The sequence below is a fragment of the Dipodomys spectabilis genome, unplaced genomic scaffold (genome assembly GCF_019054845.1).
Source record: "Dipodomys spectabilis isolate Male_0828 unplaced genomic scaffold, ASM1905484v1 ptg000157l, whole genome shotgun sequence".
NCBI classification, from domain to species: domain Eukaryota; kingdom Metazoa; phylum Chordata; class Mammalia; order Rodentia; family Heteromyidae; genus Dipodomys; species Dipodomys spectabilis.
This window is the reverse complement of record NW_024870834.1, coordinates 18,956,361-18,976,758: the sequence shown is the minus strand read 5'-3', so window position 1 is coordinate 18,976,758 and position 20,398 is coordinate 18,956,361. Positions and strand designations below refer to the sequence as shown.

At 49.2% G+C, this 20,398-nt stretch overlaps 1 protein-coding gene across 1 annotated transcript in view; it reads left to right on the top strand.

Moving 5' to 3' along the window:
* The first annotated feature begins 3,278 nt into the window (after positions 1–3,278).
* Jdp2 (Jun dimerization protein 2) overlaps positions 3,279–20,398 on the top strand; it is a 39,802-nt gene continuing 22,682 nt past the window's right edge. Inside the window, exons 1-2 of the mRNA XM_042692860.1 lie at positions 3,279–3,357; positions 12,225–12,448. Coding sequence (XP_042548794.1) covers positions 12,248–12,448 — 201 coding nt within the window. The 5' untranslated portion in view covers positions 3,279–3,357; positions 12,225–12,247. The remainder of the gene's footprint in view (positions 3,358–12,224; positions 12,449–20,398) is intronic.

Genomic DNA, 20,398 nt, shown 5'->3' with positions numbered 1-20,398 from the left:
GGGTAGTTAACTGAAGATAAGAATCTCATGGACTTTCCTGCCCAGGCTAGCTTTGAACCATGATCCTCAGATCTCAGCCTCCTTAGTGGCTAGGATTACAGGCATGAGCTACCAGTGCCTGGCTCAGGTCCAATTTCTGACAGTGTGTCTTCCAAGGAGATTAATGAAATTCCTAATCTCATTGACTAATCTCTGAATCAGCCAAGTAGCCAGGGCTGAGTGTTTTACTTAGAATTTTCCTAGTTGCAAGCGACAGAAAAATGAAATTCAAACTGCCTTAGTGTTAGACCACAGTCTATTCCTAAGAGCCACAGGTAAAGCCACTGGATTGGACAAATGCAGGGATAAGCCAATGTCTGCTTCCTCCCCTCCACCCTATCCCAGAGGCAGTGAGGATACACAGGGCCTGCTAGGGTGCAATGTGGCTGGATTGGGAGGGTTTAAGCTCTGTTTGCATAGCATCCTATATAAAATAGAAAAACACCCATATCAAATAAGAGGGGGAACCTAATGCATATTATAGGGAGGTAGATGGGTCCAAAGACCACCAGCTACCTCTTGGTGCCACCGCTGCACTATATTTAACTTGTGGAAGCAAAGGCACAGTTGGACCGCCAGGGCCCAGCCATGATCTAAACTAGGCCTTGGAGAGGACCTACTCTAAGCTCATACATTATTATTAGTCCCTGAACAGAGCTCAGTTTAATTTTTTCCAAGCCCCGCTAGAGAACACATAAAGTAACATTTGCTCCTGTTCAGTGTTTTCTTCCATATAAATGTCCAGACCCTCCCTCATCTTATGTGAAGAATGTCAGAAGTCAATTCCATAGCACCCAGCTTTGATCTCTGTACTGTAGTAAAGGTGCTGTGGGCTTTTCTGCGGCTGAGAATCATGGTCTTCCTCAAGACTATCAAATTACTACTTGTATTCAGTGTATATTCTTTTAGGGCCTTACTTTGTGCTGTGCTGTGGTGTGTGTGTGTGTGTGTGTGTGTGTGTGTGTGTGTGTGTGTGTGTGTGTGTGTGTGTGATGCTGGGATAGGAAAGGGGCTTGAATTCAGAACCCTGGGTGTTCTTCCTTAGCTTTTTGCTCAAGGCTGTTCCTCCACCACTTGAGCCACAGCTCTACTTCGGGCTTTTTTGGTGGTTAATTGGAGATAAGAGTCTCATAGACTTTTCTATCCTGGAAGGCTTCAAATCTGAGTAGCTAGGATCCTGAGTAGCTGGGATTACAAGTGTGAGCCACTAGTACCTCCCATACTTTTTGCTTTCTTTCTTTTTTTTTTTTGGGTCCAGTTGTGGGGCCTGAACTCTGGGCCTGGGCACTGTCCCTCAGCTCTTCAGCTCAAGGCTAGTGCTCTACCACTTGAGCCACAGCGCCACTTCCGGCTTTTTGCTTATGTGGTGCTGAGGAATCGAACCCAGGGCCTCATGCATGCAAGGCAAGCGCTCTACCACTGAGCCACCTTCCCAGCCCCACTTTTTGCTTTCTTATGTAATGTTGCAGATGGTGGTGATGAAAATGAACAGACAACAGCACTGGAACTTGGTCTGAGTCTTCCTCACCCCACCTCCTCCCTTGTCCTGGGGCTTGAACTCAGGGCCTGGGGTGCTGTCCCTGAGCCTCTCTGTGCTCAAGGCTAGCCCTCTACCACTTGAACTACAGCACCATTTCTGGCTTTTTCTAAGAGGTTTATTGGAGGTAAGAGTCTCATGGACTTTTCTGCACTGGCTGGCTTCGAACCATAATCCTCAGATCTCAGCCTCTTGCATAGTTAAGATTATAGGCATGAGCCACCAGCACCCAGCCTATCTTTTCATAAGACCACTTCTTTTTTTTTATATTAATACTTTTTTTATTGTGAAAATACCATACAGAGGGGAAAGGAAGACCACTTCTCTTATCCAAGAAGATTCCAGCACCCTAGGGAAGAAGGTAAATGATATCTAGGTGCACAAATGTGCTGGGCTTGGGTTCCACTCATGAGCTTTCGCTTTCTCTCTCTCTCTCTCTCTCTCTCTCTCTCTCTCTCTCTCTCTCTCTCTCTCAGCTTTCTTGAGTCCATCTGCACTCCAAGGCGGCATGAACTTTTTCTTTCACTTCCTTTTCTTACTTGACATGTCTCTGAGAAGGCTGAAAGTTACAGAATATAAACATCATCACCCCTAGCTGGTCTAGGCAGAAAGGTATGGACTACCTTTCACCCTATGGGGTCTGCAGATGCCAACGTGGTTGTGCCAGCATCGCCGGTGCCACGTTGAGGACTCTGTGTGTCAGTCTTTGAAGCCTGGAGGGCACAGGGATGTCACAGGTCCATCTTTCTCTCTAGGAGGCTGAGAGGTGGGTGGGGGGCTAACTATGCAAATCCTACTAGGAAGGAAAGGGCTCCCTGGTGGGCACACTACCCCCCCCCCCATCAGTGAACACTTAGGGCCAAACCTAGGGTCAAACTGGGTCAGCCACAGCGCCAGCCCCAGGCTGCGCAGCGGGCAGGCTCAGCGCTGAGGAGCACTGCGGTGGCCCGTGGGCGTCCAGGTAACCCCAGCGCCTTAATCCTCTTGCTCTTGCTGCTCCATGGAAAAATAAAGCAGGCTTGCAAGACCACATCCTCGGGGCTCCGTCTCCACATAAGAGCTTCCCAGGAGGGAGCGGGATGGGTCCACACAGGCGGTGCCCGCAGGGGCCCTGGACCCGTCCCATCGCCACCCTCTCCCCCGGGGCGCCGCGGCGCGGCGGGTGCGGGCGGCGGGGTGCGGGGATGCTCTTACATAAGCGCTCCCGCGTCCCGCTTTCTCCTCGCGCGCGCTCCTGAGGCGCGGGGTGGGAGCGCCCCGGGCGGCGCTGGAAGCCGGGCCGGCGCGGCGGGGCCCAGGCCGCCCCTGCGGGCCGAGGAGCGCGCGCGGCGGCGGGAGGAGGGCGCGGGAGGCGGCGGGGGAGGTGAAGGTCAGTGGGTGCGGAGCGCCGGATCCACACCCCCTCCTCCCGCGTCCCCTCCTTCCCTTCCTCTCCGTCCCCCTCTGACGTCGGGAGCTGGCAGCCCCGCGGGTTCCGCATTCCCGACCCCTCCCCGCCGCCCAGGGGCCGCTATATAGCCGGGGCTGATGCAACCCGTCCCGCCGCCCGGCACAGCCTGCGGGAGGGACGCTCGGCGGCCGCGACGGGGGGCGCTGGCGGCGGCGGACGCGGACGCGGCGGCGGCGGCGGCGGGGCTGGCGCCGCGGCGGCTCCCGGGCCGGGCCGGGCCTGGGCACCGGGCGGAGCTCCGCGGCCGGGTGGCAGCGGTGCGGCGTGGGCACGGCGCCTGCAGCCGACCCCCGGCCCCGGGGGCGCCGCCTCCGCCCGCGGCTTCTGCACGGTGGGTGCGCGGGGCGGGGCGCGGCGGGGCGGGGCGCGCGGGCACCTAGGGCGGCCACCGCCGCGCGGGCGCGGCGAACCCCGGTACGCAGCCCGCCGGGAGCTTCCCGCAGCCCTGGGATCCGAGCTTGCAGCCGGGCGGCTTCTCGGGCTGACCCGGGGAAAGGGCAGGGGAGGGGGGGCGGGCCAGGCGCCCCCTCCTCCTGGCTCCCGCGCTCTCCTCCTCCGGGCCGTCTGCTGGGGGGTGTCTCCCGGGGCGGCGGGGAAGGCGGGGTGAGTGGGGAGAAAACTGTCCCACAGACCAGGAGCCGAGGGACTGAGGGAGGATGACAGGTCGTCCCCCTGCCCCTCCCGCCACCTCCCCGGCGGGGAGGAAGCCGGGCTCCCGCAGGACCCGGAGGAGCGCGTGGAGGAAGGCTCCGGGCTTCCTCCCAACGGAGAGGCTTCCCTCGGGGCTGCTGCTTGGGTGTCTGGGTGAGGAGAGGGCTTTGGGGGTGGCCCGGGTCCTCTTCGGACTCCCCGATCTCCCGCACCGGGTTACATAAGGAGGTAAGCTGGCTTCTCTAGGTAAACCAGCCCAGTTGAGAAGCCCCCCTTCTGCCTGTCTCGTCCAGGGTGGCTGGGCCTTCCTTCTGGCCCCCTGAGCCCCGGGGTCACAGCCAGGTTTTGCATGGATCCTGAAGGAGCTCGGAAGCACTGAAGGCCTTGGCTCTTTTGCTGGGATGGAAGGGCCATCCGTGGGGACACAGATGGAGGGGCTGGGGCAAAGGGGCCTGAACTGACCAGATGCAGGATTGCTCAACCTTGCCCAGCGTGTTACCCTCCCCACAGATGCTCAGGTCTGGGTCTTAAAAGGGTTTGCACTGGGTGGGTGCACATATTCGGTATTAAATCTTGGTCCATTCTCCCCAGGGTTTTATGTTGAGATGCATGAGAAACTGGAAGTCTGAACCTTGTGTGGGTACCTGTTTGTCCTTTAAGGCCTGCTGGGAACTGTGCTTACTCTCCCCCCGCCCCCCCCCCAATCTCTCTTCCCTGAAGGGGTTTAAAAACCACCCCCCTCCCAAAAGCTGTCACTGTCTTTCCAGCAAATCTGGCCACAGCTTGCACGGAAGGCTTATCTTTGCAGGTTTCTAGGGGAGAGTTTAAGCAGGTATCAGGTGTGAGTGTGGTTCGAATTTTTTTATTAGGGAAGTTCCAGGGAAGAGAAGCAAAACCTATTCTCATGAATTTGTTTCACTTAAAGCAGGGAGAACAGATTTGTCAAAGACTCTTCTGTTCCCCCTGCACTTTGGCTGTGATTCAGAGGAGCAGGCAGCCTAGAGTCTTCCTGAAGAGCTGGGTGCTGTGCGATTTAAAGGACAACAGGAAGGCCAGGGTATGGAAGCCTCTGGTTTTATCTAGTTTGGTTGCAGCCACCTTCAAAGAAACATGTCTATAGTGGTGGCTCTGTTCTCTGGGAAAGAGTCTCATCTACTGCCAGCTTTTGCAGCCACCAGGGCACATGCCTCCTGTCTCTCTGGGTCTTTTGTGTTCCCCACCTGTTGGCAGATAAGTGGGTACCTTTGTCAACTTGCAGAATTCTCCACAGGGCTAGGCTCTCTGGGCCTTGTCGTGGGGTTACTTGGGTTATAATTCTCTTTGTATTTCTCTTCTCTCCCTCCTAACCTTCCTCCTTGCCTCCCTTCTACACACCCTCATCTCTGTTTCAGGCTCCACATTGGAAAGGAAAGGCCCAACACAGATTTTAGTCTGGTCTCCTCTGTATTCATTCAGCCTCAGCTCTGCCTGAACCACCAGCCTGGGCTGAGGGCAAGCTACATTCTTTTCTGCTACAGGATGCAGTGTGCTCCCCCCCACCCACCCAATGTGAATGAATTATGTTTGAAACCAAAATGGGAGGAAGAGAAAAATAGAGTGAGTGTGCATGGGTATGTGTGTGCAAATCCCTCTATAGGCAGGAGGAGAGCAGCAGGCACATTATTTTTCCATTTTCCTTTAATTAAGGCTCTGTGGAGGTGTGTTTGAAAACAGAGGGTCTCCTATGCCTTTGAGGAGGGTGAGAACACTGTTTTGGCTTCGTCCCGGGCCATATGCAGCGTATGGTGGCCAATGAAACTGGGCCTGGCTCATTCTGTTGCTTGTCTTGGCAGTCAGTTCCATGGCTTGTGTTACCAGCTCTGGAACTCCAGAGCTGCCAAGCTCCGTGTGCCTGTGTGTGTGTGCATATGTGTGAGTGCATGTTGTGTGTGGGGGGTGTGTGGGGGAATTTGGCCTCTACAAACTCAGCAGAGACAAATGTCTTAGTGACCCAGGCTTGGAATTTTCAGTCTGTTTCCTTGCACTTACTGCTGGCTGTGGGAGGCCCAGCCAGAGCCCACCGGTTTGCATTCTGTTAAGTCTGTTTTTGTGTCACAGCCCATGGGATTCGGTAGCAGAGCTCCATTTCCAAGGCTTTAGCTGGACAGTAGTGTTTTTAAAAAGGACCCATGCAGCCATCATACAGCCTGAGTGCTGTGTATCCCCAAGGGGCAGGGCTGAGGTGAGGTGGGAAGAGAGGAGAAAAAGCTTGTCCAATAGCAGTGCCTTTCCTTGATGTGATTCCTGGCAGGAATATCATTTATTGAGCACCTACATTAGGTGGAGCACAAGTCTGTGCTTGCAGGCAGGGTTCTCTGGGAAGCTTTTTTTTTTTTTTTTTCCTGGTTTTTCAGAAAAGAGCAGGAATCTACTGGGGGACAGTTCCAGGTTCTTATATGACTGGGAGAGTTATACAGAGATCATACCTGCCAGTATGCTGTGGCTTCTCCTGATCCTACCACCTGCCCCTCATCTTTTTATGAAGGCCCTAAGAGTGACCCTATGTCAAGCAGTACAGGGAGGCTGCAGATTGAAGGACACTGGCCCTCTTAGTCTGATGGCCATGTGTAGTCAATGAGCTATGCTCTGCATTTTGGCCTGCAAGGTGCCAGGAACCTTAGGAGAAACTGAGGCAAAGTGCAGATGACAAGCCAAGCCATGCATCCTTGTTGCCTTTGTACCCATCTGACCCAGTAATCATTGTTTTTATTCTGCAGTTAACTGGCAGGATGCAAGATGGCTCTGTCTTCTTGGGGTTTTGAGCTGCCAAGTGGGAGAGCAGGGAATCAGTCTTCTGGGGAGGTACATCTTCATGGATGTAGGAAGGGAAACCATTGTTAGGTGGAAGCATCCAGGAGGGATCTCAAGGGGTCATCTGACATTCATGTCTCTACAGGAAGGAAGGCCCACCGTGTTACTCCTTTCCCACTCACCAAGTGCAGGCATTGTTCCAGGTGCTTTCCAAGAATTAACAAAGTTAACCCTCATGGCAAGACTTGCAGGGCAAATAACATTATCACTCTACACTTAAGGAAGGTGAGGCACCGAGAGGTTAGGGAACTTGCCCAGGGTCACATAGCCTAGTGCTTGCAGGGCAGGTGCTTTTCCACTTGAGTCAAACCCCAGTGCTGCCTGATCATATTTTTAGCTGGATCTCTTGGTGTTTTGGATGCTGGCTGACCTGTACCATTCAGGTCTTAGAAGAGAGATCATCACATCTGACTCCTTGACTGCAAGAAGGGGCTTTTAGTGTTCAAGTGTCTGGGCTTCATGGCAGTTGGTCCTGTGTTTTGTGGGCTCTGGTCTGAGACCTTTGTGCAACTCTCTGTAGACTACTGTCTTCTGTATCCTTGTCTTTCCTAGGAGTCTTCCAGGAGTCAGCTCCCAAGCCTCGTGCCCCACCCACCCTGTCTTTTGCTGATTCTGTTGCCAATTCCCTGCTTTTGACTTCCAGTCCCACTCTTGTCTCTGTAAACCTGCTCACTTGTGACCTGTTGTCACTGCCTCTACTTTCTCTTAGGACCAAAATTTGAGCCTGGGGTTGAGTGCACACATATTCCCACCATTTCTTGTTGCCAGTGCAGGCCAGTTGCTTGCCTGGAAAGTTGCTGACTCAGAGATGTCATGGACTCGCTCTTATCCGTGGACAGAACATTATGATACAAGTCCTCAGTTTCTCTTAGTCCTTTTTCTTTGTATTGGTAACAGAGCTTGAACTCAGGGCCTCGGCCTCTCACTTAGATTTTTTGTTCATATCTGACATTCTACCGCTTCAGTTCCAGCTTTCTCCTGGTTAAAGAGTCTCTCATATTTGTCTGCCTGGGCTAGCTCTGAATGTCTCAGCCACTTGAGTAGCTAGGATTATAGGTACAATCAATCAGTACCTGGCCTTTTGTGCGGCTTGAAATCAGGGCCTGGGCACTGTCTCTGAGCTCTTTTTTGCTCAACACTAGTGCTCTGCTACTTTGAGCCACAGCACCACTTCTGGTTTTCTGGTGGTTAATTGAAGATAAGAATCTCACTGACTTTCCTGACCAGGCTGGCTTTGAACCAGGATCCTCAATCTCAGCCTCCTGAGTAGCTGGGATTACAAATGTGAGCCAACAGCGGCTAGCTTGGCATTTTTTAATAACCTTTTTCTTTTGTTATTGTAAATTAAATTGCTGATTATTGTGCATGTGTCACCCACCAAAACAAGGCTGTTAGTTATAGATACTCCCATTAAAACAAAGACTTAAGATATTTTATAGCTTCATATACAATGAACAAGAAAAACAGGGAAAAAGCTGAATGCAAACGTTACCTCTACCTTTTATTCTTTTAGTCGAAATGACTTTTCCTGTTAATATCTGTCAGTAGATATTTCTGGGCTAGAAACGCTTTGTGCCTTTTTCTTCTGCATGAACAATGCAGCGCCCAACTGTGTCCCTACAAATCCCCAAGGAAGTCAGTAGAGAGACAGAAATACCAGATCTTTTCGTCAAGTTCTTTCCCCTTGGCTCCATCTGGCCTATTTTCTTCAGGTTGGTTTTCAGGGCACTGCCTCCAATCACTTATAATCTTAGGCTCAACAACAGCTTAGAGTCTCCTGTGACCTTCAGAGCCCTTAGTTCCATCTTCATGCCAGGCTTGTCAGTGCACATCTAGGATTGTGCGTTCGCTGGCTTTTTTTCATTGACAATCTTCCTTATTCTTGGTCAGTGTCTCAGGTTGCCAAAGTTGTGTTAGATTCTAGGCCTGTATTTTAAGGTACAGGCCTCCCCCACCTCCAATTTTGACATTTTGCCCATGATCTGAGCTTGCTCTGTATGCATCCCTGTTCTTCATGGAGACATGCAGGGTGTCTTGTGCCTTTCAGACTGCCTGGGCCTTGAAGAGGGTAAAATCATAGCAAACAAACCAGGTTCATCTCCTAAAGTGTTTGCCTGTATACTTCTCTTTTCCCCACAAAATTGTTTCCGTGTGGAACAACCAGTCTGGGGGATGATTTCACCTCTTGTCATCTTTCCCGTGTCTTCCTTCAAGTGGCTAAGTTCCTCCTGGCCGCTGTTGGTTCCTTGCCATCCCACCCCACTCCACCCTGTATAGATCTCTGAATCACATCAAATTGTTTCATTTTTCAATTCACCAAAGTTGCTTTGCCTTAGATTGCCAGCCAGCTCTTTGCAATTAATGAAGAGCCAATTAGAAAGGCTGCCCACCAGCTCCCTACCTTCTCCCCTCCCCCAGGGACAGCTGGGATGACTTCTAGCTGGTGAATGTTAGTGCTGGGGCTGTCTCTTAGGAATGGCATGTGTTAAGGACGTTGTGGTTTGTATCTGAGCGGTTAGGGGCCCCCTTGTGGGGCGGGGGGGGGGGGGGGGGAGGAAAGCCTGGTACTCCTGGTTGGGGCTTGTCTTTGAGCTGGAGCAGGAATGGCAAGCATTTATAGGACCACTACTCCTAGTCAGTGGCTACTTCCAAGGAATGGGGGGGGAAGGGTCCCAGGAGCAGAAAATTCATTTTAGTTTGGGAGCATTTGTTAGTTCCCCATTTATACCATCTGTAGGAAAATAAACAGAAGCTGCAAACAGAGCCTATCATTCCTGGAACACAGCAGAGTCTGGCTTCCATCTCTCCGGACCCTCCCACCCACCCCCCCCTTGGGTTGGCGTAGGCCAGAAAACATATAGAAGCCTTGAAACGTTTCTCTTGGGGGCTTCTTCTGTGGGAATGAAAAACCTGGAGGTAAAACCATGGCCCATTAATGAGCCCCTAAATTTCCAAAGACAGGAGATCTTTACCTACTCACTGCATTTTGCTTTGTCATGACTTTATCAGTCATTCAACAAACATGAAATGACACTAGGCACTGGGGTCACATGAGAGATCACTTTGCATCACTGCCATCTGACAACACCCTCCACTTACTGAGTGGTAGTATGGCTGGGCCCAGGCTCAGCTTTGCTGCCTGAGTATACAGTCTGCCACCAGCCCCTTTCCTGTTCTTCCAGGAGGAGGCTAAGGAGACAGACAGCTTGCTTAGGGCACTCTGGATTGGCAGCCTAGTGTGACAGCCATAACCCCTTTCTTCATTGTAGGCCCTGATATCCCTCACCCCAGAGGAAGATCCAGTATTGTGGCACCCACATGTGTCTGGCTCCCACCCAGGCTACTGTGGGGTTATTCAGGTTCTTTGTTTCTAAAGCTGATCTCCATGGGAGGTAGGTAGAGCCATGGTTCCTGCCTGAAAGTTGGTCACTGGAAGATTCTGCCTTTTTCAGCTATCAACAATGGAAATAATAATAATAATAATGGTAGTATCCTAAAGTCCAGGGAGTAGGAATCTAGCTTTGGTCTGTCCTTGTCTAGCTGTGTGACCATAGGCAAGTCACTGAACCTCCCTGAGCTTGTTTCCTCACATGCAAAATGAGGATGTGGTTTAGATGAGCAAATGAATGATGCCCTTCGCTCCCCCCCCCCCCCCCCAGCTCTGAGACTATCAGTTGCTGTGAATGAGTCTCAGGTCCTTTTCTGAGGTAGCCTAGGGGAGGGAAGGGAGTGGCAGGGATAGATGAGGGGTGGGAAGGAGAGGCTGAGGGGACCAGAGTACATGGAGCATAGATGAAGAAGCCCAGGACATCAGCTACCAACAGGGGTGCAGAAGATGGTGTAGGTGGTTTGATGGCTAGAAGCCACACATGGCCACACCAGTACTGAGGAGGAAATGGCAGGTTCGCTGTCCGGATGCACCTTTCTTTAAACAAAGTGGTGCCCAGTGGAAGTCTTTGTGGTTTGAGGGTGCAAATCACTCACGTTTTTCTCCTCAGTGTAAAACCTATTAAGTAGTAGTCTTAAGACTTGGTTAGGGAACCAGTTTTCACCCCTGAAAGTGAAATATGAAGAATGTGGTTTGTGCTGGTGGCCAAACTGGGCTCACTGATTAGACCATTCTCTTGAATGCTCAATTTGAGAGCTCAAATGAGGACAGGTGGCTGTGGATCACCCACCAGGGCCACTTCCCTATGAGGACAGCCCCAAACAGCACGGGGATATGAGTGCATGAACTCTGCCCACCAGAAAAGAGTGGTTCTGTGGACTTCACATCACCCCTGTCCTGCCACATAAATCCTCCACAAAAAGTGACAGATGAAAAGGGAAGAATAGGCCAAAGCTTTCTTCTGGAGATTTCTGAGACTGAGGAGGTCTTGATTTTATGGTGGCATATAGACAGGTGGAAAGAGAGAGGGTGAATTTCTTTTCCAGAACTGGAACACATGAGCAGTTTTGTGCTCATTTGGAATTCTCCCTACAAGGCCACCTCAAAGCTGTCTATCTCTGATCTCTACATTCCCAGTACCTACTGGCTCAAAGTAGTTGGTCAACAATTGGATAGATGGATGATGGGTGGGTGGCTAAATAGATAGATGGAGGCGTGAATGGGTGGTAGGAGGAGGGATGAGTAGATGGGTAGGTAAATGGGTAAGTGGATAGATGGATGGACAGGTAGATGCATGGATGAATGAGTAGGAACTCTTTGAAGGACTAGATGTGTCTGCCTATTGGCAGATAAGCTTCTTCCCTGCCATCTGTGCCTTGAAATGGCCATCTCTTATGAACTTCCCCGAGTAAAGGGAAGAAACAAGGATTGTGTTGGTTGACTCATCTCCTATATGTCCCTCCATACCATACTTTCAGTCTTCCTTTGTAAACTTCTTGGGTCTAGCAGAGTTAGAGACTTTAGAGGAATTTTCTGGTACTGGGCCCCACTGGGAAAGCATATGATAATTAATTACATCTCCTTTGTCTTCATCACTTCCTCATAGACAGCAGACATACACACACACACACACACACACACACACACACATTCACTCACCTCTTAACTTAGGTGTGCTTTATCTTGTACTCAGGGCAGTTTCACAAGTATGCCAAATAAGATGTGTGATCTGTGGGGAGGCACCATGGCAGACTAAAAATAGCTCCCTCTGAAACAGGTGCTAAGGTGCCTGAGATTCTGCCATTACATTCAATGCCTTTAGAGGTAGTTCATTGTCATTACAATCCAGACCATCAGTTTTCACTGTGTGAAATGATCATTGTAAGCTGTGCCTTCTCTCTCTGTGCCAGGGGCTCTGGCCCTGTCTGATGGGGACAAATGGATTGCCCTGGGGCCTGGCACAGAGCCAATGCTGAATAAATGTCACCAATAATTGGACTGAGAATTACATTTTTTAAAAAGGATAGGTCATGGATGTAATTCAGTGTTGGAGTACTTCTAGCATGTGTGAGGCCCTGAGTTTGATCCCCAGCACTACCAAAAAAGGGTATGGGAAATCCTCCTACCATACTAGAGATGGGTACCATTGATGTGAGTTCACAGAATGGGCTTCTCTATATCCCTGGAAGGGTGCATGAGCAGGAAGAGCATTTGGGAGGGGAAAGGACCCCGGGAACATTGGTGAGAGGAGGGAACGGTCCCAGGCAGTTCATGCTGACCTCTATTCTGCCTTTTCCCACCCACTCCAGGCCAGCCTACCACTCCTCCTGCTATGATGCCTGGGCAGATTCCAGACCCTTCTGTGACTGCAGGCTCTCTGCCAGGGCTTGGCCCCCTCACCGGACTCCCCAGCCCAGCTTTGACTGCAGAGGAACTGAAATACGCCGACATCCGCAACATTGGGGCCATGATTGCACCCTTGCACTTCCTGGAGGTGAAACTGGGCAAGAGGCCCCAACCCATGAAAAGTGAGGTGAGTGAGCCAGTACCTCAAGCACCACCTGAGGGTCAGAATGCCTGGCTTCTTTCAGGTCCTCAATCTGGCCTGAGACAGAGGCTTGGCCTTGTTGATCTAAGTGTGGTCTGAGGACCTGCAGCATAACTGGGGAATCTTGGGTCTCCCCATGCGTGACCTGCAAGTCAGACTCTGTCTTAACAAGCTCCCTAGGGATGCATGGAAAAGCATGGGGCCAGGGTAGGGGGCTGAACCTTTCTGTGCTTCTTCGGATCATAATGACAATGCAGAGTAGTGTCTGGGTGGTTTCTTGGGAGTGTTGGGAAATCAGCAGAGATAATGGAAATGTGCATGTTTTGAAAAATGAAGAAAGGGATGACAATTATCAAGTTATCATTGAAAGTTATTGTCATTAGTCACATATCATTGCCTCCACCCCAGTTGGCCCCAGCCTGGTGCTGATGGAGGGAACTTGGACAAAGGCTGATGTCGCCTCCCTTACCCAAGCAGCTTCCAGAGCTGAGCATCATCTGCCTGAGAAGGGGTTTGCAGAGGACCAACCCTCAGAGCATCTCCTTCCTCAGGTCCCTGCACCTGCTGTCTCGGGAGCCTTTTGTGCACAAGGGTAGCTTTTCCCTGGGGACTGGTAAAATGCAGACGTCTCAGCATAGCTGAGCATGAGTGTAATGCAAGCCCCAGACACTTAATCTAGGCTGGTGATTCGTGCAAAAGCCTGGCTCAGCAAGGGCCATTTCTTCGGAGATCTGATGTTAGCTACATTACTACAGAGTCAATAGTGGGAGGTGGAAAAGAAGCTGGGCAGTGGTGAATAGCAGCCACCTGTCGACTAACGGCTTTGTCTGTAGAAATGCTTCTAGGCAAAGGTGACCTCCTGCAGAGGTTTGACACTACTCCCCCGCCTCGCCCCCTAGAGTGGAGTTGAAGGTCAGGAAGAGGCTCCCAGATAGAGAGAGGCATCTAGGTAGGGACTATCTGTGCCATGCAGCTGTGGCTCAGTTTCTTCTTTCCCCATGAGGATGAGTTTTTAAAAAATATAATAAAACTGCAAGGAGGGCTTCTGGGGCTTGGCCATGGATGGCAAAGTGTCCATTTGCAGGCTAGATTAGGTTCTCAAATGTGTTTGATTTGGCTTTCTTGGTGTTTTTTGTTGTTGTTGTTGTTGTTTTATTTTGTTTTGGTTGGTCATGGGGTCTGAACTCTGGGCCTGGGTGCTGTCCCTCAGCCATTCAGCTTAAGGCTAGTGCTCTAACACTTGAGCCTCAGCACTACTCTGGTTTTCTGGTGGTTGATTGGAGATAAAAGTGTCACGGACTTTCCTGCCTGAGCTAGTTTTGAACTGTGATCCTCAGATCTCAGCCTCCTGAGTAGCTAGGATTACAGGCATGAGCCACTGGTGCCTGGCTTTTCTCAGTGTTTTTAAAGCAGCTTGAACCAACATTTCACTTCTTAAAAATGCAGTTAAAAATAGGGGTCTAGAGGCATGGCTCAAGTGGCAGAGCAAGCATGAAGTTAAACAAGCAAACAAAGGTGGGGGGAGATCCAGTCATATACATACAGTCGCAGATAGGGCAAAGGCTAGGCAAGGGCTACATGGAGTAGAAAGGGCCACCTCTCTCCAGTTTGCCATAGGCCCCCACAACTCCCTGTTAGCTTGGTCTTGTTTATACTATTGGTTTTGCCTTTGTCACTGCCAGCTACTTTTGTTTACCTCCACTGCCTGGTCCTTCCTGTGGCTCTTTGGGCTCAAGACACCTGATTAAAGACATCTTATTTGCTGCTATTTGCAAGATGAGAGTTGACTGTGATTATGTTCTTCTGAGTTAACTTTGTCAGTGGCCTTTGTGCTGTTTTGAAAGTTCTGACTTTCTGCTAAGTTACCTTTGTAGGCCCCTAACTTGACAGCATCTGTTTCTAGGTTGTTCTATAGCAGAGTTGTTCATTGAGAGCCTCAGCAGTCTTCAGTGTTGTTGGGCTCCGAGGCCCTGAGCAGGTTGATGAGGTGGTGTGATTTGCCTGTACAGCTAAGTTTCTGCCTCTTCTTTTTCTTCAAAAGGCCCTGGGAGGAGCTTCCTTTTTTTTGTGGGGGGAGGAGAAGGAAGGCCTTTATTTGGGTTGGGTATTTTTATATTTCACAGCCACCCCCTAAACTGCTGGAATATGCCCTTGTACCTGATAGTGACGCTGTGTCCTCACACGCACCCACCGACATGTGCCATCTAGGCCGTGAAAATAACAAGCTGTTTTTAGGGCCTATTTTGCATGTCCTCGCACGCTGAGCACTGTGGGGGTGAGAAGGCAGATGGAGCAGAGGTGGAGACTGTGCCTTGCGAGGGAAGGCCAGCCCTGCCCCGAGGACCCACCTTCTAAAATGCTCTCTGGGTCACAGCCGAAGAGTAGGGCCAACTCATCCTTGGAGCATCTAAAGCTCAAAGTAGGTGGGGAAAGAACTTTGCAGCTGGCACGGCTATGTTCCAAAGGGCCATTGGCATATGGCAAACTGTCTTTGGTGAGTTCCCTTCCATATTGGCATTTTTAGAGTAGTACAAGTTTCTTGAATAATAATAATGATAAGGTGTCCCGCTCACATGGATTAAACATTCAGTGCCTATGTACCAAGCCCTGGGTTGAGTGCTTACCAGACTTGATCTCATCTACTTGTTCTGTCCTGGTGACAGGTAATCCTGTGTTAAAGAAGAGGAAGTTTGATATGACTCTAGGTCACAGGGGCTGGTGACCATGCTGGGCGGGACTTGGATGGTGATGGTGAAGTTGCTGCCCTAGCAGCCATGTTTCCCTTGCCCAGAGCTAAGCGCCAGGCACTAGCCACTTGGTGCAGTACCTTCTGTGTCTCATTGTCATTATTATAGGCACATTACAGATGAGGTCCACAAAGCTAAGAAAAGTCCAAGGCCACCTGCTGGGAGCTAACCAAGCAGCCCAACTTCACAGCCAAAGCTTGAATGTTGCAGCTTCCCACCTTCCTATCTCCCTCTCAGGGACCGAACCAGAGCTCTATTGGGCTGAGGAGACCAAATAATCCTAACCTCAGAACACTTGATTATTTAAATGCCATGATACTGTTAATGCCACTGAGCTAGAGCCTGGTTGTTCTGCAGCCTCATCATGTCCCAAGAGATGGGGGCCAAGACGCTGCAGGCAGCGATGTCAGCTGGCTCTGGGCTGCCTCCTTTGCAGAGATTGGTGGTCTTCTGGGCCACCTCCAAACATCCAACAAATACATGGCAGTTCAGTAAAAGGGAATTGGAGGAGTTAAGCAACAGGTTTGTGATTTCCAAAGTACCTTGTGCTGATGTTGCTACATAATATAAACTGGTTTGGAGCCAACTACTGGACTGCTAAGAACCTACTAAGAACCTGCTAAGAACCTACTATGTGTAAGCACTGTGCTAGGCATTAGGATGGAAGCTGTGAACAAAAGTAGATGGAATCGTTCTTCTCAGAGCTGTATGTTGCCAACAATAAAATTTTTTAAAATCAAATCAATATGTAATATTAAAAGGTGAGGTTGTGTTCAGTCCCATGAAAAAAAATTAAGCAGCCCTAGGAGATGCTTGTTCTTTGTGATTAGACTTGGGGATTCTGTCATGAGTTATGGGTCTTTCAGAGCTGTTGCTTCTTTCTTGCTTCTCCCTGCTTCCCTTTCCAGCATTCCTTTCAATGATGCTCTAACTTTCTCCAATCTCTTTACTTTCTATCAGACTCCACCCCTAAGCAGCTCCACCTGACCTGGAGGCTTACCCTGCTGGGCCTTGGAATGCAAGACCTAGTTGTGGGGAGACCTGTATTTACTTAGCAGGTTTAGAGATTACATACTTATTTTTGGGAGCATGGCTGGCTATTGATCTTGGTCAGGGAGCACTGGGAGGTTTCTCCATGAGAAGCTGGTTGTGCTAAGCCATCATGGCTGGGCAGCTTGGTAAGCAGATCAACATCCACACATAAAGAGTAAGGATGCTCTAGAGGGAATGGAGACTTTCCGTGGATGGACTTCTCCAGGGCCCTCTGGAACATTTTGAGGGTTTTCACCCTTGAACTGGAATTTGTGGTGAATTAGAATCTGTAGGCCTTAGGCAGTCTTGCAAAGCTGTTCCCTGTCAGCCACAGGTAGGCTTCCTTCTAGTATTCATAAAAGGGATAGAAACATTTATCCCCATTTAGGCTGAACATTGGACATTGCCTCAAGCCAGTGACAACGGGTCCATGCTGGGTAAACATTGGCCTAAGCTTCCTTGTGTTTTAGAGACTTGAAACATAAAGGCAGCCCACTGACATTTTTAGCAAGCTTTGCATAATTGGTTTTTAATTTGTGCCTCTTTGGAATAGCATTGGCTTCTTTCCCCCTGGCTCCCATGCTCTTTTTTTTCTGTGTCATACTTGGTTGCCAGAGAGAGCCAATCTGTCTTTTCTTGGAACAGAATCACCTAAACTCATCTTTGAAACCCAATGTTTCCATTTTGACCCGGTCACTTTGTTAGTCCCATTTTTAAAGTAGTTGGCTAGTTGTTGTTATTATTTTGAAACAATTAACTTGGAGGGAGAATTGGGGTCTGCAACTGGCAGTGATGAATGTGTTTGACATTGGCCCCTGCGGTATCTTTTATGTAACATGATAGGTGTGGTCACACCTGTTGGCCATCCTCGAATGGGGCCCTCAGAGAGGTAGTGGTTGGGATGTGCTGGATCTGGGCTGTTCTTAGTGGAAATCAAACACTTTTGAAAATTTCAGGGAGACCTATAGCTATTTGGTAGAGCTTTGAGAGATCTGTGTGTCAAAAAGATGCATGGATGAAGTAAGATTGTATCCCCCCTCCCCCCCTTTTCTTTTGTACCTGTAATGGAGAGCTTGAACTCAAGGCCTTATAATTGTGCTTGGCTTTTTCATTCAAGGCTGGTGCTCTACCACTTGAGATACACCTCCACTTCTGCTTTTTGCTGGTTAATTGGAGATAAGAGTCTCACAGATTTGTCTTCCTGGGTTGTTGAACTCAATCTTCAGAGCTCAGCTTCCTAAAGAACTAGGATTATGGTATAATTCCTTTTTGAAAGGTGTTGATTGTGCATGATTAAAACACTTGTTCCTTTGCTCTTCATTTCCTGGGCAGGTCCCTTGACTCTGGAAACACTGGGCAACCTGAGGGGTCAGAGGTACACAAGTGCTTTACAACTGTGGTGGATGCAGGGCTCCTAACTGGAAGGGCTTTTTCTTGTGCCTGAGAAGAGCTTTGAGTTTGGCATTAAGCTTCTGGGTTCAAAATTTGGCTCTGACACTCATTCCTAGTGTGACCCTGGACAAGTCACTGGTCCTTGTGAGCATCAGTGTCCATGTCTGCAGAATGAGGAAACTGAAGCTCATAAGTTTCATCATGACATTTAGAGAAGGCAATGTGTGCAGCAATGACCGTGACCAGAGCACGTGGTGGCTGTGAGTAGCCTTTCTTGGGAACTGAGCAAAGTTCTGCCTTGCATTGGACCTATGAGCTGGGATTCAGGGAAGCAGCAGCCCTCCCTGTTTCTGGTTGTGCATGCAGCTTAGAAGCAGCTGGAGTTATGGATCTCTTCTCACGCTGGGAGCGGGAAGCCTCTTCAGCCCTCTGTTTTCCTCTCAGCTGCTTTGGGTGACCCTTTATCTTATTTCCTGTGGTGTTAAGGTCATTGCTGGGTTTCCATCAGCCATCTGGCTTTTTTGGCAGCCTTAGGAAATGGCCTCTCTGGTTAATTTTGGTCATCTGCTGTCCCCAGATCTACTGGCAACATGGATTCTAAGTTGGGAAGCTGAGTTTTCTCAGTTGAGGTTCACCTGATTGAATAATCTGAAACCATTCACATCTGTCTCCCCTCTACTGTGCCCAAAAGGCACACAGAAAGTTGGCCTGAGTTAGAACAGGAAGACCTAGAAGGACATGTGGACAGATTCAGACAGGCACTGATGGTGCTAGCAGTGATGTCCTGGGCCTCCTCTGAGTCTGGCTACTACGAGAGGCTCTGCATACTCTGTCATCTGCTGTGCTCTGCCCTGTGGCTTCAGGGTCCTCCTTTATTAAGGTCCCCCTTTGTTAAGAGAGACATCGTTGGTGTTCTGGATGATAGCTTTTCATTGTTGGCCTCCCTAGCCCACCCAACCCTAATTAAACCATTGGCTCTCTGCAAACAGGGCAGCAAAGCAATGCATTTGAATAGTTTGGCTCTGGCGAGATCACTCAACATCTGAGCTTCAAAATCGGGAAGAAAATTAAAAATCCAAAACAAAAACAAAAAACAAGTCACGTGGATGTGGGTATTTGGAAGACTTTTAGTTCTGTGGAAAAATTGCCCTGGTTAGCAATAAAGAAGGAGGAAGTTGAATAGTTGGTGCCTAAACATGAGATAAGAGAATGAAAACCAAATTGCGTTGCAGACTTGACTACCAGATCTCAAGTCATCAAAGAATGCATGGAAGTGGCCAGGACACAGGGCAAGAAGGCTCCAGGAGCCAATCCTGTCTCACGTGGAAACGGAGCTCTCCTATCATTATGAGAGATAGAGAAAATATTGCTGAAAAGCACAGCAGTCTGTCTGACTAGTGCTGCTGCAGAAGATCAGGACAGAGGTTGGAGCAGTAGACCAGAAATGTGATACTTTGAGGGTAGATGGATTGTGAATATGAAGTAAACTGAGACTTGCTCAAGAATGTCTGACTTCTGATTGGGGTTTGTGTTGCTAAGTCTGATGTTTCACTAACCAATATTGACTCACTTTATACTTCAATAAAAACAAGTTTTGGGTTTTTTTTTCTGGAAGGAATTTTAAAAATCCTTAGAAGAAAACAAATATAAATCTTTATGACCTAAGATTAGACAATTTTGTAGAGATATGATACCAAAACCACTAGGAAGAAAATTAAAAATTAGAAAAAAATTGGACATCATCAAAATTTCAAACTTTTGGGCTTCCAGGGAAGAGAATAAAAAGATAATTAACAGGAGAGAAAATGAAGAGACTTACATTTACCGTATATAAGGAACTATTATAACTCAATATTAAAATGACAATCCAGTTGCAAAATGGGCAAAGGATCTGTCTGTCTGTCTGTCTGTCTGTCTGTCTGTCTGTCTGTTGTTGTTGGTGGTGGTGGTGGTGGTGATGGTGGTCGTCATCATCATGGGGCTTATACTCAGGGCTTGGGTGCTGTCCCTGGACTCTTGCACTCAAGGCTAGCGCTCTACCACTTTGAGCCACAGCCCCAGTTCTGGTGTTCTAGTGGTTAATTGGAGGTAAAAGTCTTAAGGATTTTTCTACCCAGGCTGGCTTTGAACTTTGATCCTTACATCTCAGCCTCCTGAGTAGCTAGGATTACAGGGATGAGCTACCGGTGGCCCAGTTCAAAGTACATTCCTTCCCCACCCCAAAGAATATGTATAAATGGCTAAGAAACACATGAAAACTATTAGCCCCCACTGGCTATCAAGGACGTGCAACTCAAAACGATGAGAGCCACACTAGGATGACTGTGAGAAAAAAGAGCCCCAAACCAATATTGATGAGGATGCAAACAGGTTGTAATCACCAACCACTAGTGGGAGTGTGAACTGGAAACAGTCTGGCAGTTCCTCAAAAGGTCAAAACATAGAGTTCCCATAAGTCTCAGGTATTCTACTCCAATGTGTATGTCTAATAGCAAGGAAAACATGGCCACATAGAAACATGTATATGAATATTCCATAAAGCCCTAAAGTAGAAACAACCCGAATGCCTATCAATGGAAGAATGGATAAATAGGATGTGCTATGTCTATTCAGTGGACTATTATTTGGCCATGAAAGGAATAAAACACTGATGCTTGTTATTCATGGGTAAACCTTGGAAACAGTATCCTGGGTGCAAGTAGCCTGCTAAAGAGCACTACAGATTGCATGATTCCACAGGTACAGAATTCCCAGAATAGGTAAA